Source organism: Hakea prostrata, chromosome 3 (assembly GCF_041222555.1).
Source record: "Hakea prostrata isolate BN-2017 chromosome 3, UWA_Hpros_2, whole genome shotgun sequence".
NCBI lineage: Eukaryota > Viridiplantae > Streptophyta > Magnoliopsida > Proteales > Proteaceae > Hakea > Hakea prostrata.
This window is the reverse complement of record NC_142602.1, coordinates 24,532,234-24,555,091: the sequence shown is the minus strand read 5'-3', so window position 1 is coordinate 24,555,091 and position 22,858 is coordinate 24,532,234. Positions and strand designations below refer to the sequence as shown.

The following is a 22,858-nucleotide window of genomic DNA, read 5'->3' as shown; positions in this document are numbered from 1 at the left end:
GATGTTTTCACTAAGGGTTTGAAAGAAAGAGATTTCTTCCTATTGGAGGCAAGTTGGGAATGACTAATATCTATGCCTCAACTTGAGGGGGAGTGTTGGATTCTACTAGGAGTTCGATTATAGTTTGTTTTCATGTAAAATTCTATTTCTTGTTACCCAAGTAAGGGTATTTATGTAATAGTGTACTTTCCATTTAATTATAAATGGAGGGCTTGAGATCATTGATCACTAAGCCATTCTACCACAATCTACTTTCTCAACATATATATATATATATATATATATATATATTGAAAAAAAGATATACCAGGGAACACATTCTCCTAGAACCTCTTAAGAAGAGGGGTAAGGAAGAATCCAGATAAGGAGGGCGTTCCCTCCTAAGTGGTATCCATCACAAATTGAAAAACCAGCCCAATTACAATTTGTAATAAACATATGCTGCTGCATCCTTTTGAATCAGAGCAAGTAGCTCTTGAGGGAAGGACTAGGATTCCACTGTGCTTGTTTCTGCCTTATCTGAACCCTTGTGATTTAATCTTCTGGCTGATTCAGTTCTCTCCGAACATGTCTATATTCCATGTCTATTAACGTAGCTGCCTCTTGCAAAATTTTGCCTTTAACGGCTTGACTCTTCCAAGGCCCTTGGATAGTCCTATTAACTATTAAGAACATCTTCTGCCAATTTAGAATTAGCCCTGATGACTTCCAGATACCTTTCTTGAGTGCAAATTTGAATCCCTCTAAGAGGGGTTGCAGTTCGATTGCTAAGACTGATAACTGTTCCCCTTCTACCAGTATATCCCATAACAGGACTGCCTGAATCATTCCTTAGAACACCACCATATGAAGCTGTTAAATTCAGTAAAGCTCCGTCACAGTGCAATGAGAACATATTTATAGAAGGCCTAAACCAGAGGCACATCTTTGGAACCTTATTCTTTCAAACTAATTGAATATTACACCTCCCGAGTCCCAACTATATTAACAGCCTGGGCAGTCCTCTCACTAGAAATGCACAGAGCATCACATTTTACCTTCACATCATCCACTATGGCTGCAATTAACTGCTCTGCTGTCCTGGTTTTGTCCTTGAAGATCCGATGATTCCTCCCAGCCAAAGGTGCTGAATAGCTGCCCAAAGAGCCAACTTCATAATTGCTCCAATTCTTTCATTTGCCTCCATATGATTCCTCACCCAAGCAGCAGCTTCATAAGCCTTGTCATTTCCCTCCTTTCATTTGTTAACATTTTAAAGATAACTTTCCACCCTACGGAGCTAAATTGACAACGAAGAAGAGGTGGTCCCTACTTTCAATTGCTGCCCAACAAAAACAGCAATTAGGTTGCACAGAGATCTTCCTTTTCAGCAAGTTGGCAATGCATCTCTAAGACATCTCTAAGCAGTAATGTCTAGGGATATTGTCAGCAAACCACACCACCTTCCACGAACTCACCTCTTCTGCTCTCTGAAGGATAACATCCGAAGCTGATTTATTGGTGAACAATCCTGTGGCAGTCCCTCTCTGAACCACCATGTCAGGCTTAGTGTGTTCAATCCTTTCTACAAGTTGTAAGTCTCACCAAACAGCCACCAAATTTGCTGAACATCATGTAGAACTTCTCCAACTGTCATCAATTAGAAACTTGTCCACCATCTCCAGACGTGGAGACCTCTCATCTAACCTGACTGTGGTACCACAACTTTTGATAAAAACTCCCTTGAGGTGCCAATTATTCAACCATATACAAGTACCGTTGCCACCACCAATTACATGCCGTATAAGGGGTTCCACCTTGACCCTGTCCTTAAAACCGTTTGCCAAACCCACGAACAGTTTGCAATTGATTTCAGTATCTATATAGAGATTGGTACCTACCATACACCAATGGACCCAAATGCTCTATTTCTTGGAAGGAATCTACCAAAGCTGTCTAAGGATACCTACAATGTTGAAGGCTTTTTTGCATTGAATCCCTAAACCTCCCTCCATTGGATTGCACACTACATCCCATTATATATAATGTATCTTCCTTTCTAAAGTGGGTACTAACCAGAGAAAATTTGTAAAGATGGATTCTAGCTTCTTTATCACATTTCTAGACAGCCCAAAAATAGCACCCTTGGAGCACTGAGGACAGCAGTTTCAACCTTCCTGTATATGAGTGAAATCTAGCCTTCTACCCATGAATTCGCCTTCTCACCTTATCCAGGATAGCCGCACAATCTCCTTCAGATAATGAAAATAAAGGCACACCAAGATACCGCATAGGTAACTTAGTTTCAAAGTACTCCATTAATTCCAGAAGTTGCAGTTTCATAGTCTTGAGAACTTCTATGCTTTATTTCCTCACCAATCCTTCCTTCCCAACTGGCATATCCCTGTATGCCCTCCTGAATCCTGTGATGGAATGGTATAGAGGATACTGACTATCTATTCTACTATTTTCCCCTGTTTCAAAGTACTCCATTAATTCCAGAAGTTGCAGTTTCATAGTCTTGAGAACTTCTATGCTTTATTTCCTAGCCAATCCTTCCTTCCCAACTGGCATATCCCTGTATGCCCTCCTGAATCCTGTGATGGAATGGTATAGAGGATACTGACTATCTATTCTACTCTTTTCCCCTGTTTCAAAGTACTCCATTAATTCCAGAAGTTGCAGTTTCATAGTCTTGAGAACTTCTATGCTTTATTTCCTACCCAATCCTTCCTTCCCAACTGGCATATCCCTGTAAGCTCTCCTGAATCCTGTAATGGAATGGTATAGAGGATACTGACTATCTATTCTACTCTTTTCCTCTGTTTATTGCCATCTGGAAAAAACATTAGCCCTTGTTTGGCCTCGGAATAGACACCTTACCTTTGAAAATCAGTGGCTTTTGTTGAGTCAGGCATTTTCAGGCAAATTTTTTTATGACATTGCAAGTAATTTTGTTTTTTGTGCTGCAATTTCTTTCATTGGATGGGTCATGAAGTAGAGTCTCTCAAGATGGATCTTCAAATCTCATTCCATCAATTTGGTTTGGTAAACCATCATATACTTCGACTTTAGCACAAAACTCCACGTTTTACCATCAAACTAATTGTTGATACCCTCAAGGAACAGGCACAGTGTCTCTCAACCCCCACCCCACCTTCATCTTTCCTTGTTCTGGGGTTTTGGAAAAAATTATTTTATTCATGAAAAGAAAATTGAAAACTGAGAAATGAAAGCTAGGATTTATATAATTAGAAAGTAAATATATTCTTCTGGAGTTGCATGAGCGAATCTCCTCTCCTCCTGACCCCACTAAAGATTTGTCTTATCATATTGAAGTCATGTAATCCCCATTCCCCATCTTATGAAGGACCCATCTACCAGACAGCCTGCACTTGAAAGAATGGCAATAAAAGGACCATTCTTGTAATTGCCTGAAATTTGAAAACCTGAATATATTTAGAAAAAATTACTTTGCAATACCCCAGAGATAGTTTGTAATTTTACAAGATATAGTCAGTCCCATATTTTTACATATCAGGGGCAAATCCATTAATGCACAATTAATTTTCCTTGTTACCATTTTGTGTAAAATTTAATCTTTGTTTTATAACCTAGTATTGGATGGCATTATGGTAGATAATGCCTTTAAAAATTGAAGATTAGTTCAGTCCTTCAATTCAAATTTGATTTGTAGACTTGCTAAACAAGTGAGACTCTAATTGATGAGAAGTCTAGGTTCAAATCTTATAATTAAGCTTATCTGTATGTTTTTGTTGTACTCAATTCAACTGTGGAGTGCTCCATGTCTAGATATAATCACACAAACAGCAGAGAAAATGTTGAATCGTGAAGGTAGGGATTCCCTTGGTCAACTTGGAACTAGAAATCAGAGTTAAAATAGGAGACTGTTTAACAGGGGGCTAGAAACTGAAAGAAGTTAGTCGGAGACTTAAAAAGCTTAAAGACTCTGGAGGGATAAAAACACTTTAAGGTTCCTCAGTATGCACACCCATTGAAGATACATTGAGGATATTGTGGAGGAGAAATACACTAATCCTTGCAACGGATGCATCTTCATTTGATTCTAAGTAGTTTTTTTTTCCTTCTCTATTTCCGTTGCTTGGAAATTGTCATTTGCATCCTTGAATTCAGAAACTCCATAACTAGCTCCTTTTTTATTGTCAAATGATTTTGTGTGTTTTTTGGAATACTGTGAACATGTTAGCAGGTTGGAACTTTTCAAATTTACAATCTATGGAGGGCCTCCTAACCACCAAAATCTCTGCCATCTTGACCTTGGCGAGATGAAACATGGCCAAACGAGTTGACTGAATCTCGATGAAATCTCATTGAGATCTCATCAAAATTTCAGTATGTTGCCGAAATTTTGGAAATTTCGGTGAAATTTCTAGAATCTTGGAAATATCGGTGAACTTTTTAAGTGAGTTGTATAATATAAATTGGAATCTTTAATTTTTAAATTATAATCGAGATTTGACTACTCAGTATTTGTTCGTGAATTTTAGTGAAAGTTTCAATATTTTCTTGTATATCCATGTTTAAATTTGTGAAAATACATGATCTAGTTTCATCCGTATACAGATAGGCATGTGTGAGTCAAGAAGACCCATTTGTGTTAGGTTTTAGTAAAACATAGCGTTGCCATAGTATTTATTGGTCCCAAATTAGGCTGTGCACAAAAATTAGACCCTAAAAGCCACTGAAACACTCAATCAAAACATGGTACATCCATACATATGTTATGCCAAAATCTCGCTATCTCAGGTCTCTCGACCTTGTCGAGACACTGGGACAAGATGAGATTTTGAACATTGTTTATTATTATTATGACCAGTAACCAAAAATTATTTCCATTCTGTTGAGTTCTGTCCTATGAACTGTTGTAGGCTAGGTGGGATTTTAATGTCAAGAATGAAAATTTATGTGCAATGGTAACTGTCATCAGTATAGAAAGAACTTAAGGCTTTTCCCACTGCTAATTGTTGAAGGGATTACCTGCATCAGTGGAAATAAACAATATGAGAGCAATTCGGTTTGGTTTGAAGAGTGAGACTATCCATGAACCACTGTATTTTGTGTCCCTGCATTCCATTAGTATTTATCCTTTTTATGTGATATTTATGAATCGTCCCACGGACTTCAACGGAAGCACAGTTCCCTTCTTTTGTCCATTAGTGTAGATGTACTCAAAAAGATGCATGCATGTGCATCTGATTCTATCCAATGTATTAGTAATTGCCTTCTATGTTTTGAGTTGTTAGGCTGTTGAGTTTAGCAGATTAGTTGGGTCACTGAGGCCAGATGCAACAGAAGATGAGATTGTATCCGCATGTCAAAAGCTGATGGCTTTCTTTCACGAGCGCCCTGAACAGAAACTTGTTTTCGTTAACCGGCATGGGTTGCTACCTCTTGTGGAACTACTTGAAGTTCCTAAAACTCGAGTAGGTTAAAAGCATTGAGAACTTAAAGCATTTTTAGTGAGTCAATATGATCTAATTATGGGTGTTTTCTATAATTGCAGGTTGCATGTTCTGTGCTTGAAATTATAAATCAAATAGTCAAAGACAATGCTGACTTCCAAGAAAAGGCTTGCCTTATTGGCTTGGTAAGGGTAAACATTTCGTTCTGGACACACATTTAGGTGTAATATTATACTAATGTCCGTTGAGCCTTTATGAAGACCCACTCAATGCTTCAGTCCAAATGCTTATCTAGATTTTAGAATGTGGAGTGGTCTCCTGAAAGAGACATACAGCAACAAAAAAATTTGATTGATCATAATTTATAAACTGAATGGCAAATGGATCCTGCTTGATGAATAATTGGTTTGCCTTCTACTTCTTGTATTGTCATGTCAACCATTTGAATGGTGGCCATCTACTTTTGCCTCACTCTAGATGTAGTTTCCTCACTCTTCAGACAATCACTAGTAGGTTTTTATCATTTAGTTACCACAGTTTCTTTTCCACACATCAAATGGCAGATTCCTGTCGTGATGAATTTTGCGGTACCTGATCGTCCCTGCGAAGTTCGTATGCAAGCAGCTTATTTCTTTCAACAACTCTGTCTTTCCAGGTAAGGGTTTCTTATTTAAATTTTTTGCCTTGCTTATTTCATTGGCACGTCACCCCTTTTTTTAATCTTTTTAATTATTAGAAAAAATATTTAATCATATGGTCTGCTATCAGCTCATTGACCCTGGAAATGTTCATTGCTTGTCGAGGAATACCTGTTCTGGTGAGCTTTCTGGAGGCTGATTATGCAAAGTACAGGTTTAGTCTTTGCCTAGACTTTCTCCTAATAGAATTTTTTTTCCTTTTCATTCCTGTGCTCCCCTGTTGGCTATGTTCTATCAAAGTATTCAATCTGCCACTATTTCCAAGTATCATCCAAGATCAATGGATCAAATTCCTATGTATTTTTTTTGTGTTATTATCTATTAGTTTGTTGCTCTAAGTGAATTGCAAGTGCAATATACTAGAGGCCTAGAGGGTTAAAAGGGATTTTACAAAGGTACTGTGGAGTTTGAACTGTGAATGATATGCTACTTGCACCATGTGTAAGCCAGCTCTTTGGTTTCTCAAAGAATTTCTCTTACTGTCCATTTGATTTTTTCTGCAGCAGTTGGTTTTATTTCCTAATTATTGTTTATTTATCTTTAATATGTGCACTGGTTTCTGTTGAATACTGCAGGATTGGAATATTATCACTTCATCTTAAGTGTGGTTTAGGGTTTTACGGTTTTTTCCTATTTACATTTTTCACCTTGGGTTGTAAGGTGTAACTTGTTATAAACAAAGGGGAACTTTAATATTTTTTCAGGGTGGGTTTTTTTCTTTTCGAGGGGGTGGGGGATGAATGATATCATTATTAAAAGAAGAGGGAGAAAGTGGGGGGGGGGGGTGGAATTGGACAACACAAGGCAATTACAAGCTGTTTCTGGCAAGGGCCTGCAAAAGAAAAGGGGAAAAACCCCTACAATACAGACTAAAGGGGGAAGGGAGCTTTTTCCAACATGGCAAGGAATGCTAACCCGAGTCTGATATTTATCTTCACGGATTTCAGAGCTCATGGGAAAAATAGGCAATTGAGAGGTCAGACAGTAGGTGATGTATGCATAAATTTTAGGTGGGCATTGGATTCTCACTGCAGAAAAAGAGAATGGAGAGGGAGGGTGAATGCTAGGATGTGGGTCAAAAGGGGGTGAATTAGACTGATTTCCACAGGTATGGTTTAACAGAGGAAGGCTAAGATGGGTCAAATCAAGCTAAGGCCCAATGGAGACAAGAAGAGCAACATAAAAATTTTGGGCCAAATGGAGAATATGGGGAGTTAGAGGCCCACATAGCCTGGCTAAGGGGACATTAAGGAAGGCGAGAGGCCAACTGGCCTATAAGGATACTAAAGACGGTTGGGAACTTGGGATTGGAGACTAGAAGTGGACAGAATGACATAGGGAGTAGTGCAGAGAGTTATTGATTGAGGAAGAAGTAAGCATTAAAGGTGGGGCAAGGATAGGGCTCACAAGGTGAACTGAGGATGTTTAAGAGGTAATCAATAGATGCAGATCATGCAGACATAAGTTAGTGTAAGGCACATGAATGGTTAGAGACTGGACACTACTGGCTGTGGTAGCTACATAGGACAGTATAATGGGTAAGCTATCAGGGATTGAAACCAAATGTGCGGCAGTTTCAAGCAATTGAAGGGAAAAGGACTTTTCCCTACAGTGGCATTACCCAAAATGGATTGGCAGGTAAGGGGATGTCTGCAGGGAGAACTAACAGGCTGGACCCAGTATTTTTTATGCCCATGAGTTTTGGGCCGCCCACTTTGCCGAGCCAAAGGAGAAGGCAAGGTGGTCGGAAGGAAGATGTGGAGGGGATGGTTTTTTATGAGACGAGATAGGAGTGCTGAGGATTTTGCGGGAGTACTTGGGTAAGAAGAAGACACAACAGGTGAGGGAAGGACTGAGGGTTTTGGGCGGAATTTATGAAGCAGCTATCTGAGGAGTGGCCAAAGACCTTTCAAAAAAAAAAAAAAAAAAAAAAGCATTTAGGGGGGCTTGTCTAGTTGTCTCAAACAGGATAGCTGAAGGAGAAGCCTTCATCGTCAATGGCCAAGATGAAATCTAGCTGAGAAGAGTCAACCGAGACGTCAATATATATCTTGTCCAAAGATAGGTCATAGGATATCTTGTGATTTGGTAATAACCATCCAAGTAAAGAGGAAGGTCAAGCACCAAGCTCACCACACTCAAGACTGATGTAACCCCTAAATCGAGGGCCAAATTACAGGATCACCTCAATTGAACCAGCAGTAAATTAGGGCTTTAAACCCCTGCAATTAGGGCTCCCTAGGGTAGTTAGCAGATGGACAGCAGCTGTTTTAGGGCTTAGACACCCAGTATATATAGGGTTTTTAACTCCTAAACTCTGCAGCCAGGGTTTCAAGGAGTCTAGGGTTGATTTTGGGTTGATGGGGAAAGAGAATGGAGTTCAACCAGGTTTAGGAATGAATGGAAGGGAAAAACTCTGGTTTTGACAGAATTTATTTTCAGAATTAATCCCAAATATAGGGTTGGTGGCTAGGGTTAGGGTGATATAATACTAAATAAGAGGTCACATAGGTAGGGCTATTGGGCCAAAAGAAAGGGTGGGGTACAGAGCAATGGGTGGCATTGTTTCCAAAGGGAGACTCTCATTGGGATGAAAAGCTAACGTTTGAGTTAACCTGGTGTTGAATCTAAAAGGGAAATTTGATTCAGGTGAATGGTTGAAGAGAGGTAGGTGTTTGAAGGTTTAGGGATTCAGGGATTTGTATGAAGAAGACAACTTACAGAATTCTAGGGTTTGAGTGAGGGGAAAGGGGCTGTGGTTGGGATTGAAGGGTAGGTTGAAGGGAGGGAACAGTCCAAAGGGGAGGGCAGTTGAGTGGGGGGCTCAAGAGATCTAGGGTTTTGGTGCTGCAAGAGAGAGGGGGGCATTCTAAGGTTGTGTAAGGAAGAGAAGGGGGAAGAGAATAGGGTTAGGGATGGGGGTGTATGAACTTGATTGGGGAAGAAGGCTGATTTGTAAATCCACAGAAAATTGGGGAGCTCCAAGGCTGCCGCAAGGTTCCCTCCTTGGGAATTCTGCAGCACTCTTAATTCTCCTTCAAGTAAATTTTATTGATCATAAGCTGTTCTGGTTACATGTGGGAGGCTTTATTTATAACCTTTATGTTGAAGGAGTAACACTAGGACTCAACTTAGAGACAAAACAAATAGGGAGTTCTGTTTTAAGGAACTCCTCCTCAAATAAGAACTTAAGTTGGAATCCTAAGGAATCCAAATTGAAATAGGATTCCAACTTGACACTTCTAAGGGGACTAAGATTCTGTTGTAACTTAACAACAGAGGACTCAAATTTAAAAGTAAAGGTATATCCAAACTCCTAACAGGACTCTGAATCAAACTTGGTCAGATTGGGTTTTACTAGGGGACCCAAAATGACCAAAATACCCCTCCCCAGGTTTGGCTTCCTTTTTGGGCCATAGGTTCTGGGCAGCATCCCTGGGCCTTGTTTCGGCTAGTAGGGGCTTTTCTGGGTTGGCTCTATGTATATCATAAGTGCAAGGGGACCCTATGGAGGGAGACCCAAAAAGGAAGGGGATTGTGATTGAGGAAATTCAGTGGTAGGTACCGTTTTTATTGTTTGAGAAATGATGGCTTCCTACCAACATTCTGTGACCACTTCTAGCAAACAATATTTTTTTCGCCTTCATCATAAAACTTGAAGATGAAGAAATCATTATCCAAAAGCACTGTTTTGAAACAACTACAGAATACCTTTAGAGCCTTGAAAATGAGACCTTGACAATGAGGAAAGGTGAGTGAAAGCCTTGAGAGTGTGTGATTAGACAATTGTTTCATCTGTGGTCCACTTTGCTCCATGGACTAGAAGGCCCGCTTCATAATGGGTTACTTTAAAGCCACTGAAATTGGTGGGGGTGATATAGTGCAGCGAAACCTTCACCAGATAAAGATGCGGCTGGGTAAAAAGGCAGACCAGGAGGTGGTGCTGAAGGGAGGGGGAGGAGGGGGCCACCACCACAGGGTTGTTATAAGTGATTGAGAGTTCTGTTAGCCTTAGGACTTCATATTGCCTCCACTAGTAATCAGTTAATCGCTATATTTTATAGAAAGTCTGTTCTAGTGCTGAAGTCGGTGACCCATGTTTTAATTTACTAGTCAAATCTTGTTTTTAGGTTATAAAAACATATTGTCTCAAAAAAAAAAGGGGGAAGGGATAGAAAACAAAAGGAGAAGGGGGGGGGGGGATGGAGCTACACCAGCAACATTAGCTTCAGGCCAAATGTAAAAACAAATCAAGACCCCAGGCACAACAATGTGCATGTTCCCTCAGGTGTCTACAAAAAGTTAATCAAAAAGAGCTTGGAGCAAACATCCCTGTAGATGGCCTTCCAAACCAAAACAAGGGATCTAGATTTGGGAGTCTGTCTAGAAAGGTTATGCTCAAGCCAAATGCGAGAAATACTAGCACTAAAAACCAACTTCCTAATAGTATCTCTATAGAGCAGCCTCTGAATGTGGACGAGATCCAGTGGGTTTCAATCTGAAAGGGGAGGGGTTATGGGGCCAGGTGGAAGCAAGGCAAGGAGACAGAGGGGTTTCAAGAGGGGCATGCAGAGAAAAGATTGGATGTAGGGGTTGGAGGGACTAAGAGATGGTGATGATGCATCAACTTCGACTCCAACTTGGCATCAGAATTCAAGACTTAGGAAATATATTTTTCATGTTGTTCTCTTCCATTGCCATGCTGCTCCTTGGAGGCCATGCTTCCCCATATAGCATGGAAAATATAATGCAGAATGCAGATTTTACATTTATACCCCCTTGAAGCTTTCTCTTCATTGCACTTCCTCACTGCACTTTTAACTGTGGCCTTCACTATCACTTCCATTGCAGCCTTGTCTGCCAGACCTCTGCCTCTTGTGTTGCTTCTCTTCCTATTTGAATCCAATAAAAATAGTGAAAAAAATAAATTCTACAAAGGAAAGTAAAGTCAATCCCCACCGAGTTCAAAAGCAAAAACTGGATTTCTGACAATAGATGCAATTTTCAACTTCCAATGCTGAAGTTTCTATCTTAATATGGTAAAACATTTATAAAAACCAAAAATATAGTAAAATATTTGTTTGTTTTGATGTCTGAAAATTTTTGCAGATGTAATTCCTTGAAGGGAAAATTTTCTCATCTACTGCAAAGGCTGAGTTCGATGCCAAGGCATAGGGAATGTGCAAACTTATGCACCATAAGGAAATATTGAGTGATAAGGGAGTGGGGATCACTTCAAATGGTTCCATGCACCTCTGATGTGAGAAGGAGGCTCCCATTAGTATTGGTCACAATCCTGTCCAGCATGATCAGACAAACATGTTGAGATTGACAGATGCTTCATCAAAGAGAAGATGGAGGAAGAAGGGATAAGTACTCCTTGCATTCGTGCAGCTAATCTGATGTGATTACCATGGTGATGCAACTCTAGATTGATGAGTTCAGCTAGGGGCCAGCAAAGGGTTTAGGGTTTTGAGTTTTTGGGTCATTTGATTAGGATACATAAGAAATAGGTTATAGTGGTTGGATAGTTATGGACAGATTTAGAGTAATGGGGTGTATGGATGGATTGGTAGGTTCTTCAAATGTAGGATGAAAAGCTATTGGAATAGGATGTAAGTGTGTAGCCGTGTAATCATGGTTCAGAGTCTTGCAACATTTGGCCATCTCGACCTTGATGAGACAAAATATGATTTGGGAGGAGATTTGTTGAGATCTAGACAAAATTTTGGTATCTCGCCAAAATTTCTAAAATTTCTGAAATTTCGCCAAAATCTTGAAAATCTCAATGGGATGTATATTATAAATCTTGATTTATAATTAAATTATAATTGAGATTTGACTACTTCTCAGTATTTTCTCGTGCATTGTAATGTAAGTTTCAATGTTTTCTTGTATATCCATGTTTAGACTTGTGAAATTAATAATCCAGTTTCGTCCGCATACAACTAAGCATGTGTGAATCAAGAAGACCAATTTGTGTTAGGTTTTGATAATAAAATAAAATTTCCATTGTGTTTATTGGCCTCAAATTAAGCTGCACACAAAAAATCTGACCCAAAAATCACCTAAAACCTACCAAAACATGGTACGTCGTCGCCGTCGATGAGGGTAGGAAGTAAGATGCTTCGATCAACACTGTCTTGACTAGGACAGAGGGCCGTGTAGATGCACTTCCCCATCGGAGCCAATCTCCGAACTCCACATCATAGACATCCATTATAACCTGTGTTGATAAAGGCATCACATCTGGATACCGATTTCTGTCCACAAAGGTCTTGAGAGCATAGTTGAGGGAGCTTCATTACTGGAAATCAACCTGTAATTGCTCACCGTCAGGTTTAGTGATCCTAATACTTGGTTTCACCGGAACATCTATCTTCCTCTGAACTCGAATAATCAATGGCTTCCCAAAATCTCTGAGCCTTGATGGTATTTTGGCCAAAATGAACACTCCTAGCTTGTCCCCTATCAGAAAGGCCAGTTCCAAAGACATTATCGGAGGTGGAATTTTATACACATGGACCCAAATCTCATAGTGCTGGAACACAATCCGATCAATTGGTTGTTTTGGCTCCCAAGGTTTCAGACACAGCAAGTGGCTCTTGATCATCCAAGGTCCCTTGTTAAGAGCAAAAGTGAGTTCTTCTTGATTCTGCAGCTGTATCAGAAAAGTTTCCCCACTGATTTGATGAAAAGGTCTCGATTGAGGTTCCATGCTGTGTTCAAGGAGTGGGCTACCGTTGGTGAGGTTATCTTCTTGCTTGTTAGTACTTTTCCAACTAGAACAAATTTCCAGTCCGTGGGTTTAGAGATGGTATGCAGATGCGTAGTTGCCGATGGTGTGAGGACAATATCCGGCAGCAGAGCATCCTCTGCAACATCCAGCCTGGCCACTTCCATTAAAATGCCTACTCAAATGCCTCGGTATTCACAATTCTGAAAATAAGGAAAAAAACGAAGAGAAAACGGATACAATAATGACCAGATAAGTACGCTTTAATGAAATGCAGTTAAAATGTAGGCTAACAAAAAGGATGGACCCAAATAAAAAGGCAAAAATTATATAAAAATCAAAACAAGAAATAGAAGCAATTAAAGAAGGAAAAGAGAAGAGAGGGTCTACCCCTCTCGGGAGGGTCATCACCTCACTCAGCTTAAGCTGTTGGAGGTCTTTAGAGATAGCCATTGATCGGCTATACCAGAAAATCACCATTACAGTGTATTGTAGCTTACCAGAGAGTAAGAAGATGGAAACCTACAACCGCAGAGGAGAAGCAAAAAACCATAGCACAGGAGTCTAAATACTTTGATCCTAGACTATTCTTTAAGAAAGAAGCCCAACTTGGTGATTATTCTGCATCACATTGGCATGAGTTGAATCATAAGATGTTCCATTTGCTAGGGTTGATTCCTAAACACCCCTCTCCTCGATTCCCTATTGAAGACAATGAAGGGCTCTTTTTTGACCAGCCGAAGAATTACAACTGGTCCCTCCCTACTGCATCTTGTGCAAAGTCTTTGGACACCATTCATCTCACTACAAGTCCTTTGTCACCTCACACTTCACTGTCCGTGCCGCTGCTTCTGTAACCACCGCCACTGCTTCTACAACCAGCGCAGATGCCATGTCCTTCTCTGTCATAGCCCCAACCATGATTGTTGCCACTTCCTCTGTTGCTGCAACATTAGTTAAGGGTCTACCTGCGACAGGCTGTCAATATCCTTCCCCACCACCCCAACTCATGACCAACATGCCCCTAGTTGCAGCTGCAGAAAATCCAGCCGCCAGTGCCTTTCCAGTGATGACAACTTGTGTTGTGCTGTTCACCAAGCAGACCCCAGGCAGCATTTCCTCTGTCCAAGGAGGAATAAACCTCTGCTGACGCTGCACCTGATTCTGTAAATCAAACTCCTGAGCCTGCAGCTACCACTGCAAGCACCTGCGTCTTCACCGCGATGATAAATAACCTTATAAGTTATAACCACAACGCTACATCTGGTCCTTTGCTGACGTCAACCCCAACTTGGTACAACGCTGAAGATGTTAACCATCTCCTCTTCTCCTGCCCCTTCTCCAGCTCCCAATAGGAGAAAGCATCACCTCCATTTGGCCCTGCTCTAGATGCTCCTTTGGGTTCTCCAGAGATTGGTTATGATTTTGAAGGTCATTTTCTGCCACATCTATTTGTGTTCTAGTAGGTAAGTTGGTGTTTGGTGCTATGATTTTTAATTTGAGGTGGGAATGGAACCTTTGTAGATGGACCTCCAACTCTAGGTCTTTGGACTTGATTTTGAAAGCCATCTGCTTTGATGTCTCTGCTAGGCTTCAGATACTTCCTCATCCCCAATTTTGGACACCCCAAGGAACAGGCTAGTTGTTGTTACTTGGGCTTAGGTCTAGGCTCTTCCTTATTGCCAGCTAGTCAGTCCCCCCCCCCCCCCCCCAAAAAAAAAAAATAAAAAAAAAAAAAAAAATAAATATATATTTATATATATATATATATATATATATATATATATATATATATATATATATATATATATATATATATATATATAAATATTGATATTATTAAGTGGCAAAATAGTGTTGGAAAAATCTCGGACTATGTCTGAGCATGCAATGATGTTCCTGGTACTATAGACATGCATGGAGATACATGGTTATTTGACTGAATTTAAGTGTGAAATATGATACCTAGCCAATCTAGACCATCTCCTCACCGTCTAACAACTAGAACTGGCACATCAATTGTCCACATGGTTCAATGGACTTATTGGGATTTGGGAACTGTTCCAACATGGGGCCATTTAAAGATGCTTTTCCTCATCAAATATATGCTGATTATTAGGCTAAAAAAGTAATGTTGATTAGCTTCTTCTTTGTCACCAGGGAAATGGTTCATCTAGCTATTGATGGCATTTGGCAGGTTTTCATGCTTCATCGCTCTACACCCAGAAATGATTTTTGTCGCATAGCTGCAAAGAATGGTTTACTTATTAGGCTAATTATTACCCTTCACAGCCTGAATGAGGCTATTCGATCAGCTTCTATGTCAATTGGGGGTGGATCTGTTCCAGCAGATTGTTTGACTCCACAGCGACACTCTGAGACATTGGATTATTGTAACCAAACTTCAATACTTGGTAAAGCACTCCTGAGCTCTGATCATGCTGATATGCTCAAGGGAATATATGAGATGACTGGGTACCCTTCCTCTGCAGGTAGATTTGAATTACCACGTGCTTCCACTTCGCATTCTCAAAGGTCAGATGGCAGCCAACCTGACTCTCACTGCATTCCTGGAGAGCCTGATAAACTTTGGTCAAACAATGGTGCTGTCGAAACATCAACTACTTCTAAGTTTCCAGAGCCAAAAGACCTGGAGAACATTTATAATCTAGGACATAGAGAATCTTTAACCAAAGATTGGGAACTCTTGGATCCACGGAAAAGCGATTCTTTCCGAGCAGAAGTTGACCCTAAGCAAGAGCTGCTCACTACTTCCAGTATTAAGACATCTACTGATAAGCTTCCAAAGCAGATGGAATCAAATGGGCTCCTCAAATCATTATCTTCCGTACAAGATCGAGTTCGACCTCCTCTTGGCTTGTTGGACAAGGAACCCCCATCCAGACGTTATTCAGGAAAGCTTGAGTTTGTACATAATCTGTCTGGATTAGAGAGACAACAAAGTATAAAACATATATTACGTGCATCTTCAGAAAGGAGAACAAATGGTGAACCACATTTCCTAAGAGCAAAATTTTCAGGTAATTGGTTATACTTTTATTGTCATAGTTTTTCTTTCACTTGAAATGTACTAATAGTAACTATACAATTTCTGGCTTTTACTTCTTTAGTTTATTTATTTTTTGGCTATAAAAATCAATATAATCTGTACCCAAGTACCTGTGACCTCAACCATTGATCTCTTTGTTCACCTCTGAGAAGCACAACTTCTTTAAGTTTTTCCTTTTAATTATAATTCTCGTATTGTCTGTACTTTCTCATTTTTAAATCACTTTCTCTTCTCCTTGCTTCAAAATTTTCTTGGGTTCTTTTAAGTTTTCATTTGACAATTGTTTTATGTAAACAATCATTCATGGCTTTAGCAGAGTTTTCTGGATGTGGAGGAGAAAATGGAAATATGGACTGTGCTCCTAGAATGTCTTATAAATCTGATAATAAGATGGTAGGACCATTGTCATTTAATGATGGAGCTGCTTCAGCATCAGGAATGACATCTCAGACCACATCAGGGCGACTTTCTGGTTCAGGTGTTCTATATGTCAGACTAGGGAGAACTACGTCCTCTGGATTACTCTCTCCTATGGTACCAACAGTGAATACAGACGTGGCCAAGGAATATTTTGAGAAAGTGACTGACTTGCTGCTCGAATTTTCCCAAGCAGATACTGCTGTGAAATCTTATATGTGCAGCCAAAGCTTGCTTAGCCGTCTTTTTAAGATGTTTGACAGAACAGAATCTCCTATTCTTTTGAAGGTTAGAATGAAAAAGATTCTCTGTTATATTAATGATTGGTCTGATAATTCTTTTCTGTTATTTGTTGATACAGTTTGTTTCTTGACTACAGCTGTTGAAGTGCATTGGTCATTTGTCAACTGATCCGAACTGCTTAGAGAGTCTTCAGCGGGCAGATGCAATCAAACATTTAATCCCAAACCTTGAACGCCAAGAGGGTCCTCTTATCTCTCAAATACACAATGAAGTAAGTTTTATTAAATTTGCTTTTGTTAAATCTTAGGATCATCAAGGAATAAATATGCTTCAGTTGGTGTCTTTTTGTACTTGAAAATTAAGTATCTAAGATTACTATTTGTGTCACGACTCACAAGAACCACAATGTAAACTGGATACAGGTAAGGGTTCAGCCCTCACAGGCACTAATAAACTTGCTAAATTAAACAGGATCCTTTAAAATATTTGAACCATGGCATTAACTCTCAAATTACTCCTATTGGTTGCAGCCTAAGGTTTGTCAAAAGACTCAAAACTAAAATCTCAAAAATCCAATTTATTAGAGCTTACACCTCAAAATATTACTGTCTACACCATCTCATGTCATGCTCCCAGAAGCTAGGTCCAGATGAGACCCAGAGCACCTAATCCCTACTAGCACATGTGGCAGTAAAACCTCATCTTCAACTCGTCAATTATTAAAGTCCATCTATAATGGTTAAAGCAGAAACATGGTTTGCAATAAGAAACGAACTAAACAACCTTGAGAGAGGTTTTGATGGCTTTGCTTCCAACTACCAAATGGACTTGTTGATCAGTTAATGTGAACCAAATTCTAGGGTTTAGTTGTAGAATTATGGCTCTACAATCAAGCTGACTCCAGGATCATCTCTCTTGAGAACCAGCAGCCTTCTAGGGCTGTGAATGCCTTCAAAGCTTGGAGTTTGGATGGTTTTAGGGTTTACCAAGGGTTAAACAAAGCTCTAGAACCTCCTCCGTTACTCCCCCTCCCTCCCACTGCCGTCACCGCCTCCACCTCCACCGTAACCATTGCCACCACCAAAGCCTCCACCTCTGCCTCCACCTCTGCCTCCATCACCATCGCTACCACCGACACCACAAAAACCTCCACCCTGCTCCTGGGATTACTTTGTCTCCGCCTTTAACTTCCATCACCAGTTCCAAACCCCTTGCTACCTCCCTCCATTCTTCATCCCCCCTGCTACCTCCGCCACCAACGACACCATCACCCCCCTGCCAAACTCGTCTTCACCTGCAAATCCCACCTCTGTCATCCCTGCCCCTCTCCCTAATGCCTGGAGCACCCTTTTCAACCAACCGGCTCCTTCATGCAAAAACCTCTCCTATTTCCCTCCTTCCTCTTCTGACTCTCCCATCCCCTTGGTTCATTGCCCCACCTCTGCAACTGCACCTGAAATTCACCGTTGGAAGAATGCTGTCTTAGGACAGTTTCTTGGCCCCTACCCTCCCCTTGGCATTATCAAAGCATCTCTTGCAAAACAATAGAAGTCGCTTGGCTCCATGGATACGTTCGTTATCGAGGATGGCATCTTGCTCTTCAATTTCTCTTCCCCTTCCTACCATTTGAAGGCCATTGATGGCTCCCCTTGGTATGTTGGAAAAGCGCCAATTTTCATTAAGCCATGGACTCCTTCTATGCCCCTTCGTCGGGTCGACTTCAATTCCCTCCCCCTTTGGATCAATCTGCCTGGCCTTCCCCTGAAGTTCTGGAGTAAAGTATGCTTGAGTCGTATTGGCTCAATGCTGGGTCGTCCTCTCCGTTCTGACCTGAAGACCTCCAGGCTCGAAAGGCTCTCCTACGCTCGTCTTTGCATTGAGGTTCCGGTGTCCAAGCCCCTGCCTCCCTGCATATCCATTGCTGATGATTCGGGTACTCACCTCAACCAAGTCATCGTCTACAATTGGGTCCCTGCGTGGTGCTCGAGTGTCTAGCTTTTGGCCACGATATTCACAAATGCACTGCCTGCATTGTTCCTGTTGCCGCTGCGTCTGCTTCTGGAGATCCTGTGGCTGCTTCGACTGCAACTTCTTCTGTGGTTTCTGATTGTGCTTCTTCTCCTTCACCTCTGTCGGCTCATTCTCTGCTGCCTTCTCCTCCTCTTGTTGAGATTATGTTGCCGCCTGTGTCGAGCATACCTAATAGTCTGATCGATCGACTGGAAATCATCTCTATCCCAGTTGTTGCTGGTGCTCCTCCGCCGGCCGCCGCTGTTTCCGGCAAAACTTACAGGCGTAGGAAGAAGAGACAGTCTCCGTACAACTGCTCCTCTCTCGAAGTTTGTTGCTGCTGCTGGGTTGCCGTCTGCTACATCTCAGGCTTCTGCTGATCCCGACTGCTTGTCTCTGACCTCTGCGCCTGCTGTACCAAATCCTCCCACTATTGGCGAGCCCTTTGTTGGTGATGGCATCCTCAAGCTCCCTGCCCTTAGGTCGTCGAGATCCCTGGTTTGTCAGGCTTGCAGCTCCCAGGTATCTTTCCCCTCTCGTACTAACCTTGAGATTGTCGCGATCCCTGAGCCTCTGTAAACCACCTCTTCGAGCCATCTCCCCTCTCAAACTTACACCCAGGCTTTCCCTTTATCCCACTCCACCGAAAGACCTTTGGATAATATTTAAATCCCTCCTCGACCCACGCAAAACCGCCTTTCACTCCTTTGCTTTCTAGCTATCACCTGTCTCGTGGGCCTTTATCTATTAGCCCTTGGCCCATTTCCTCTCTAAATGGGTATCCTCTGAACCACCACAACTTAAACCCTCTTTTAAAGCCCAACCCTCTTTGTTCCTTTAACCGACCCATTCCCAGGCCTGAACCACACAAGACTTCTCCTAAACACTTAACCCCCAGCCCAACCAACATATTTCCACCATCTCCACTTTCGCCCTCCTCTAACACCTCGCCTAAGCCTAACACAGAACACCAAATTCCCATCACCGAGCCTTCCCTTACCCCCTCACCTTCCCCTGGCTCTTGTTCTACCATTGATCCTGATATGTTTGAATCCCCCTCCCCCATTGGTTCATCCCTGTGTGAGACACCCCCGTATCTTAGTTTGGAGCTTCAACCTTGCATGCATAACAAACAGAATGGTTCCCCTCCCCCCTATAGCTTGTATGAGCCCCCCTCCCCTTGCTGCTTGAATGATGCCATTACCCTTGGTTGTTTGAATGACTGATATCATTATTTGGAATGTTAGGGGACTCAACTCCCTTGCCAAACAAGCTGAGATAAAACACTCAATTAGGGAATCTAAAGCCTCTTTCGTGGGGTTGTTAGAGACCCATGTCCAGGTAGAGAACTCCCATCGGATTGCCAACTCCATTGCCCTTTCTTGGTCCTTCCTCTCTAACTATTCTCACTCCCCCAATGGCCGAATTTGGGTCCTTTGGGACCCTCTAAATTCCAAACCAATTTGTTGTCCTCTTCTGCCCAATTCCTTCACCTTCAACTTTCCTCTCCCTCCTCCCCTTCCTTCTTCCTCTTTATCGTCTATGGATTTAATCGCTTGCTGGATAGGACCCCTCTTTGGGACGACCTTCACCTGATTTCCTCTTCCTTGATTGGTCAACCTTGGGGTATTGGGGGTGATTTCAATATTGTTCGTTTCTCTAATGACCGTATTGGAGGTAACCCCCCTGACCCTGTGGCTATTGACAGTTTCAATTCCTAGATCGATTATGTGGGTGTTTCTGATCTTCGGTGGATTGGCCATCGATTCACTTGGCATAATCGTAGGTCTGGATCTGCTCGTATCACCTCCAAAATCGATCGATTTCTTGTTAATCACCCTTGGATTATTCAATTCCCCACCTCCCATGCCCACTTCGGCCCTCCCCTTCTCTCCGATCACTCCCCCTGTCACCTCAACCTACTTAACCATCCCTCTTTTGGGCCTAAGCCTTTCAAATTCTTTGATATGTGGGTTTCCAACCCATCTTTCCTGCCCACTGTTATGTCGGCCTGGGCCCAACCTGTCCACTGCCATTCTCTCCCTCTTGTGGCTTTTGCTCGAAAGTTGCGAAACACCAAAATTGCCCTTCGCTCTTGGAACTCTACTACGGTTGGTGACATTACCTCTAGAGTTTCCTCGTGTGGGGAAAATCTTTCTAGGATCCAATCCATGCTCCAAAATGATCTCTTCTGCCAGTCTTTGTCTGAGGATGAAAGCTCCCTCTCTTTGCTCCTCTCCTCTCTTGTCTCCCAAGAAGAAAGCTTTCTCCTCCAAAAATCCCGGATTCAATGGCTTGAGCTTGGCGACGCCAATACCGCCTTCTTCCATCGTTCCCTTAAAGCTCGCCAAAACTTTAATTCCCTTCCGGGCCTGCTAACTAGTGGTGGTGTTTGGATCTCGGACCCTCCTAGCATTAAGGAAGAAATTGTCTCCTTCTTCTCAAATCTTCTCTCGCCCTCCTCTCTCCCCTCCTGCCTCCCCCTCAACCCCTCCTTACTCAATAGATTCTTGGATCCCTTACTTATCCCCTCCCTTTGTGCTATCCCCTCTTCTGATGAGATCCACTCCGCCATCCGCTCCCATAAAGCCAACAAGGCGCCTGGCCCCGATGGCTTCAATATGGGATTCTTCTTGGCTTCTTAGGATTTCATTGAGCCTGAGCTCATTCATGCCATGCACAACTTCTTCCTTAACCCGTCCCAACTTGCCACCATCAATAATACCTTCCTCTGCCTCATCCCCAAGAAGCCAGGTGCTTCCTCTCTCGCTGATTTTCATCCCATCTCGCTCTGTAACCTCATCTATAAATTCATCTCCAAAATCTTGGCCAATCGGCTTAAATTGGTCATCCCCTCTCTGGTTAGCCCTAACCAATCTGCTTTCATTGCCGGCAGGAGCATCTCCGACAATATTCTTCTCTGTGCTGAGATTATCCGTGGTTTTGACAAATCCAACCACTCCCCAGCTGCACTTATGAAGGTTGATCTTCATAAAGCTTTTGACTCTATTCGGTGGGATTTCATCAGTGAAGTCTTATCAGCTATGGGCTTTCCCTCCCCCTTCATCCATTGGATTGAGACTTGCATCTCCACCCCCCATTTCTCTATCATCACTAATGGTTCCCCGGCTGGTTTTTTCTCTTCTCGAGTTGAAATCCGCCAAGGTTGCCCCCTTTCCCCTTACCTCTTCACCTTAGCTATGGAAGTCCTTTCTCGCCTCATCCAGTTCAAAACGGATCAATTACTCATCTCTCCTATTCCCAAATGCCGATCATTAAAGCTCACCCACCTCGCATTTGCTGATGACCTTATGATTTTCTCTAAGACAGATCACTCTTCCATCTCTTCCATCTTGTCTTCCCTCTCCCTTTTCGAATCCCTCTCGGGTCTTAAAGTCAACCTTGAGAAATCCACCATTTTTCTCACAGGTGTCTCGGATTCCTCTCGTGCCTCTCTCCTGGCGCTCACCGGATTCAGTCCTGGATCCTTCCCGGTGACCTATCTGGGGCTTCCCCTCATCCCTGGTCGTCTCACTTGCCACCATTGCTCCCCCATGCTTGATCATATCCGGAAAAAGCCTTAACTCTGGAAAAGTAAGCTTCTTTCGTTTGCTGGGAGAATGGTGCTTATCCGGTCTGTCCTCCAATCTTCCTATCTTTACTGGTGTGGCATCTTCTCCCTTCCCGTCTCTGTCATCCACTCCCTGGAATCCATTTTTTGTGCTTTTCTTTGGAAGGGCAAGAATCTCCCCACTTCCTCCACCCGATTAGCTGGATTTCCATTTGTCGCCCTAAATCTGAAGGGGGTCTTGGATTCCGTCGAATCTGGGATATGAATATGGCCTGCCTCTTGAAACTCATATGGAAAATTGCCTCCAAACATGATTCCATTTGGGTCTCCTGGGTCTATTCATTCCTTCTTAAGTCTGACTCCATCTGGACTGTCTCTCTCCCCTCCAATCCCTCCTGGATTTGGAGGAACCTCCTGCTTCTTCGCGATCGTGCCCTCCTTGCCATTTCTATCCTTGTCTCTTCCGGCGCCTCCACCTCCTTTTGGCTGGACCCCTGGCATCCGATGGGTATCTTGTACAATCTCCTTGGCCCCAGAACCGTGTACAACTCCCGTATCCCCAAAACCACTCCCCTCTCCACCTTTATCTCCCTTGGTAATTGGACCCCCCCCTCCCCCCACCCTTGTCTCACACAGGTTTGGAACTCCCTCCCCCCCCCTCCTCCCCCTCCACAGGTGACCGCACTACTT

General features: G+C 42.3%; 1 protein-coding gene across 2 annotated transcripts in view; it reads left to right on the top strand.

Moving 5' to 3' along the window:
• The window catches only part of LOC149021818 (MAP3K epsilon protein kinase 1-like), a 99,816-nt gene that overhangs the window by 51,455 nt on the left and 25,503 nt on the right, over positions 1-22,858 (top strand). Inside the window, exons 15-22 of one of the 2 annotated variants that reach the window (XM_089149996.1) lie at positions 5,265-5,444; positions 5,525-5,608; positions 5,987-6,078; positions 6,192-6,275; positions 15,018-15,271; positions 15,350-15,898; positions 16,244-16,632; positions 16,724-16,858. In XM_089149996.1, coding sequence (XP_089006122.1) covers positions 5,265-5,444; positions 5,525-5,608; positions 5,987-6,078; positions 6,192-6,275; positions 15,018-15,271; positions 15,350-15,898; positions 16,244-16,632; positions 16,724-16,858 — 1,767 coding nt within the window. Of the gene's footprint in view, positions 1-5,264; positions 5,445-5,524; positions 5,609-5,986; positions 6,079-6,191; positions 6,276-15,017; positions 15,899-16,243; positions 16,633-16,723; positions 16,859-22,858 lie in introns of both variants that reach the window. The other variant, XM_089149995.1, reaches the window with a different exon arrangement.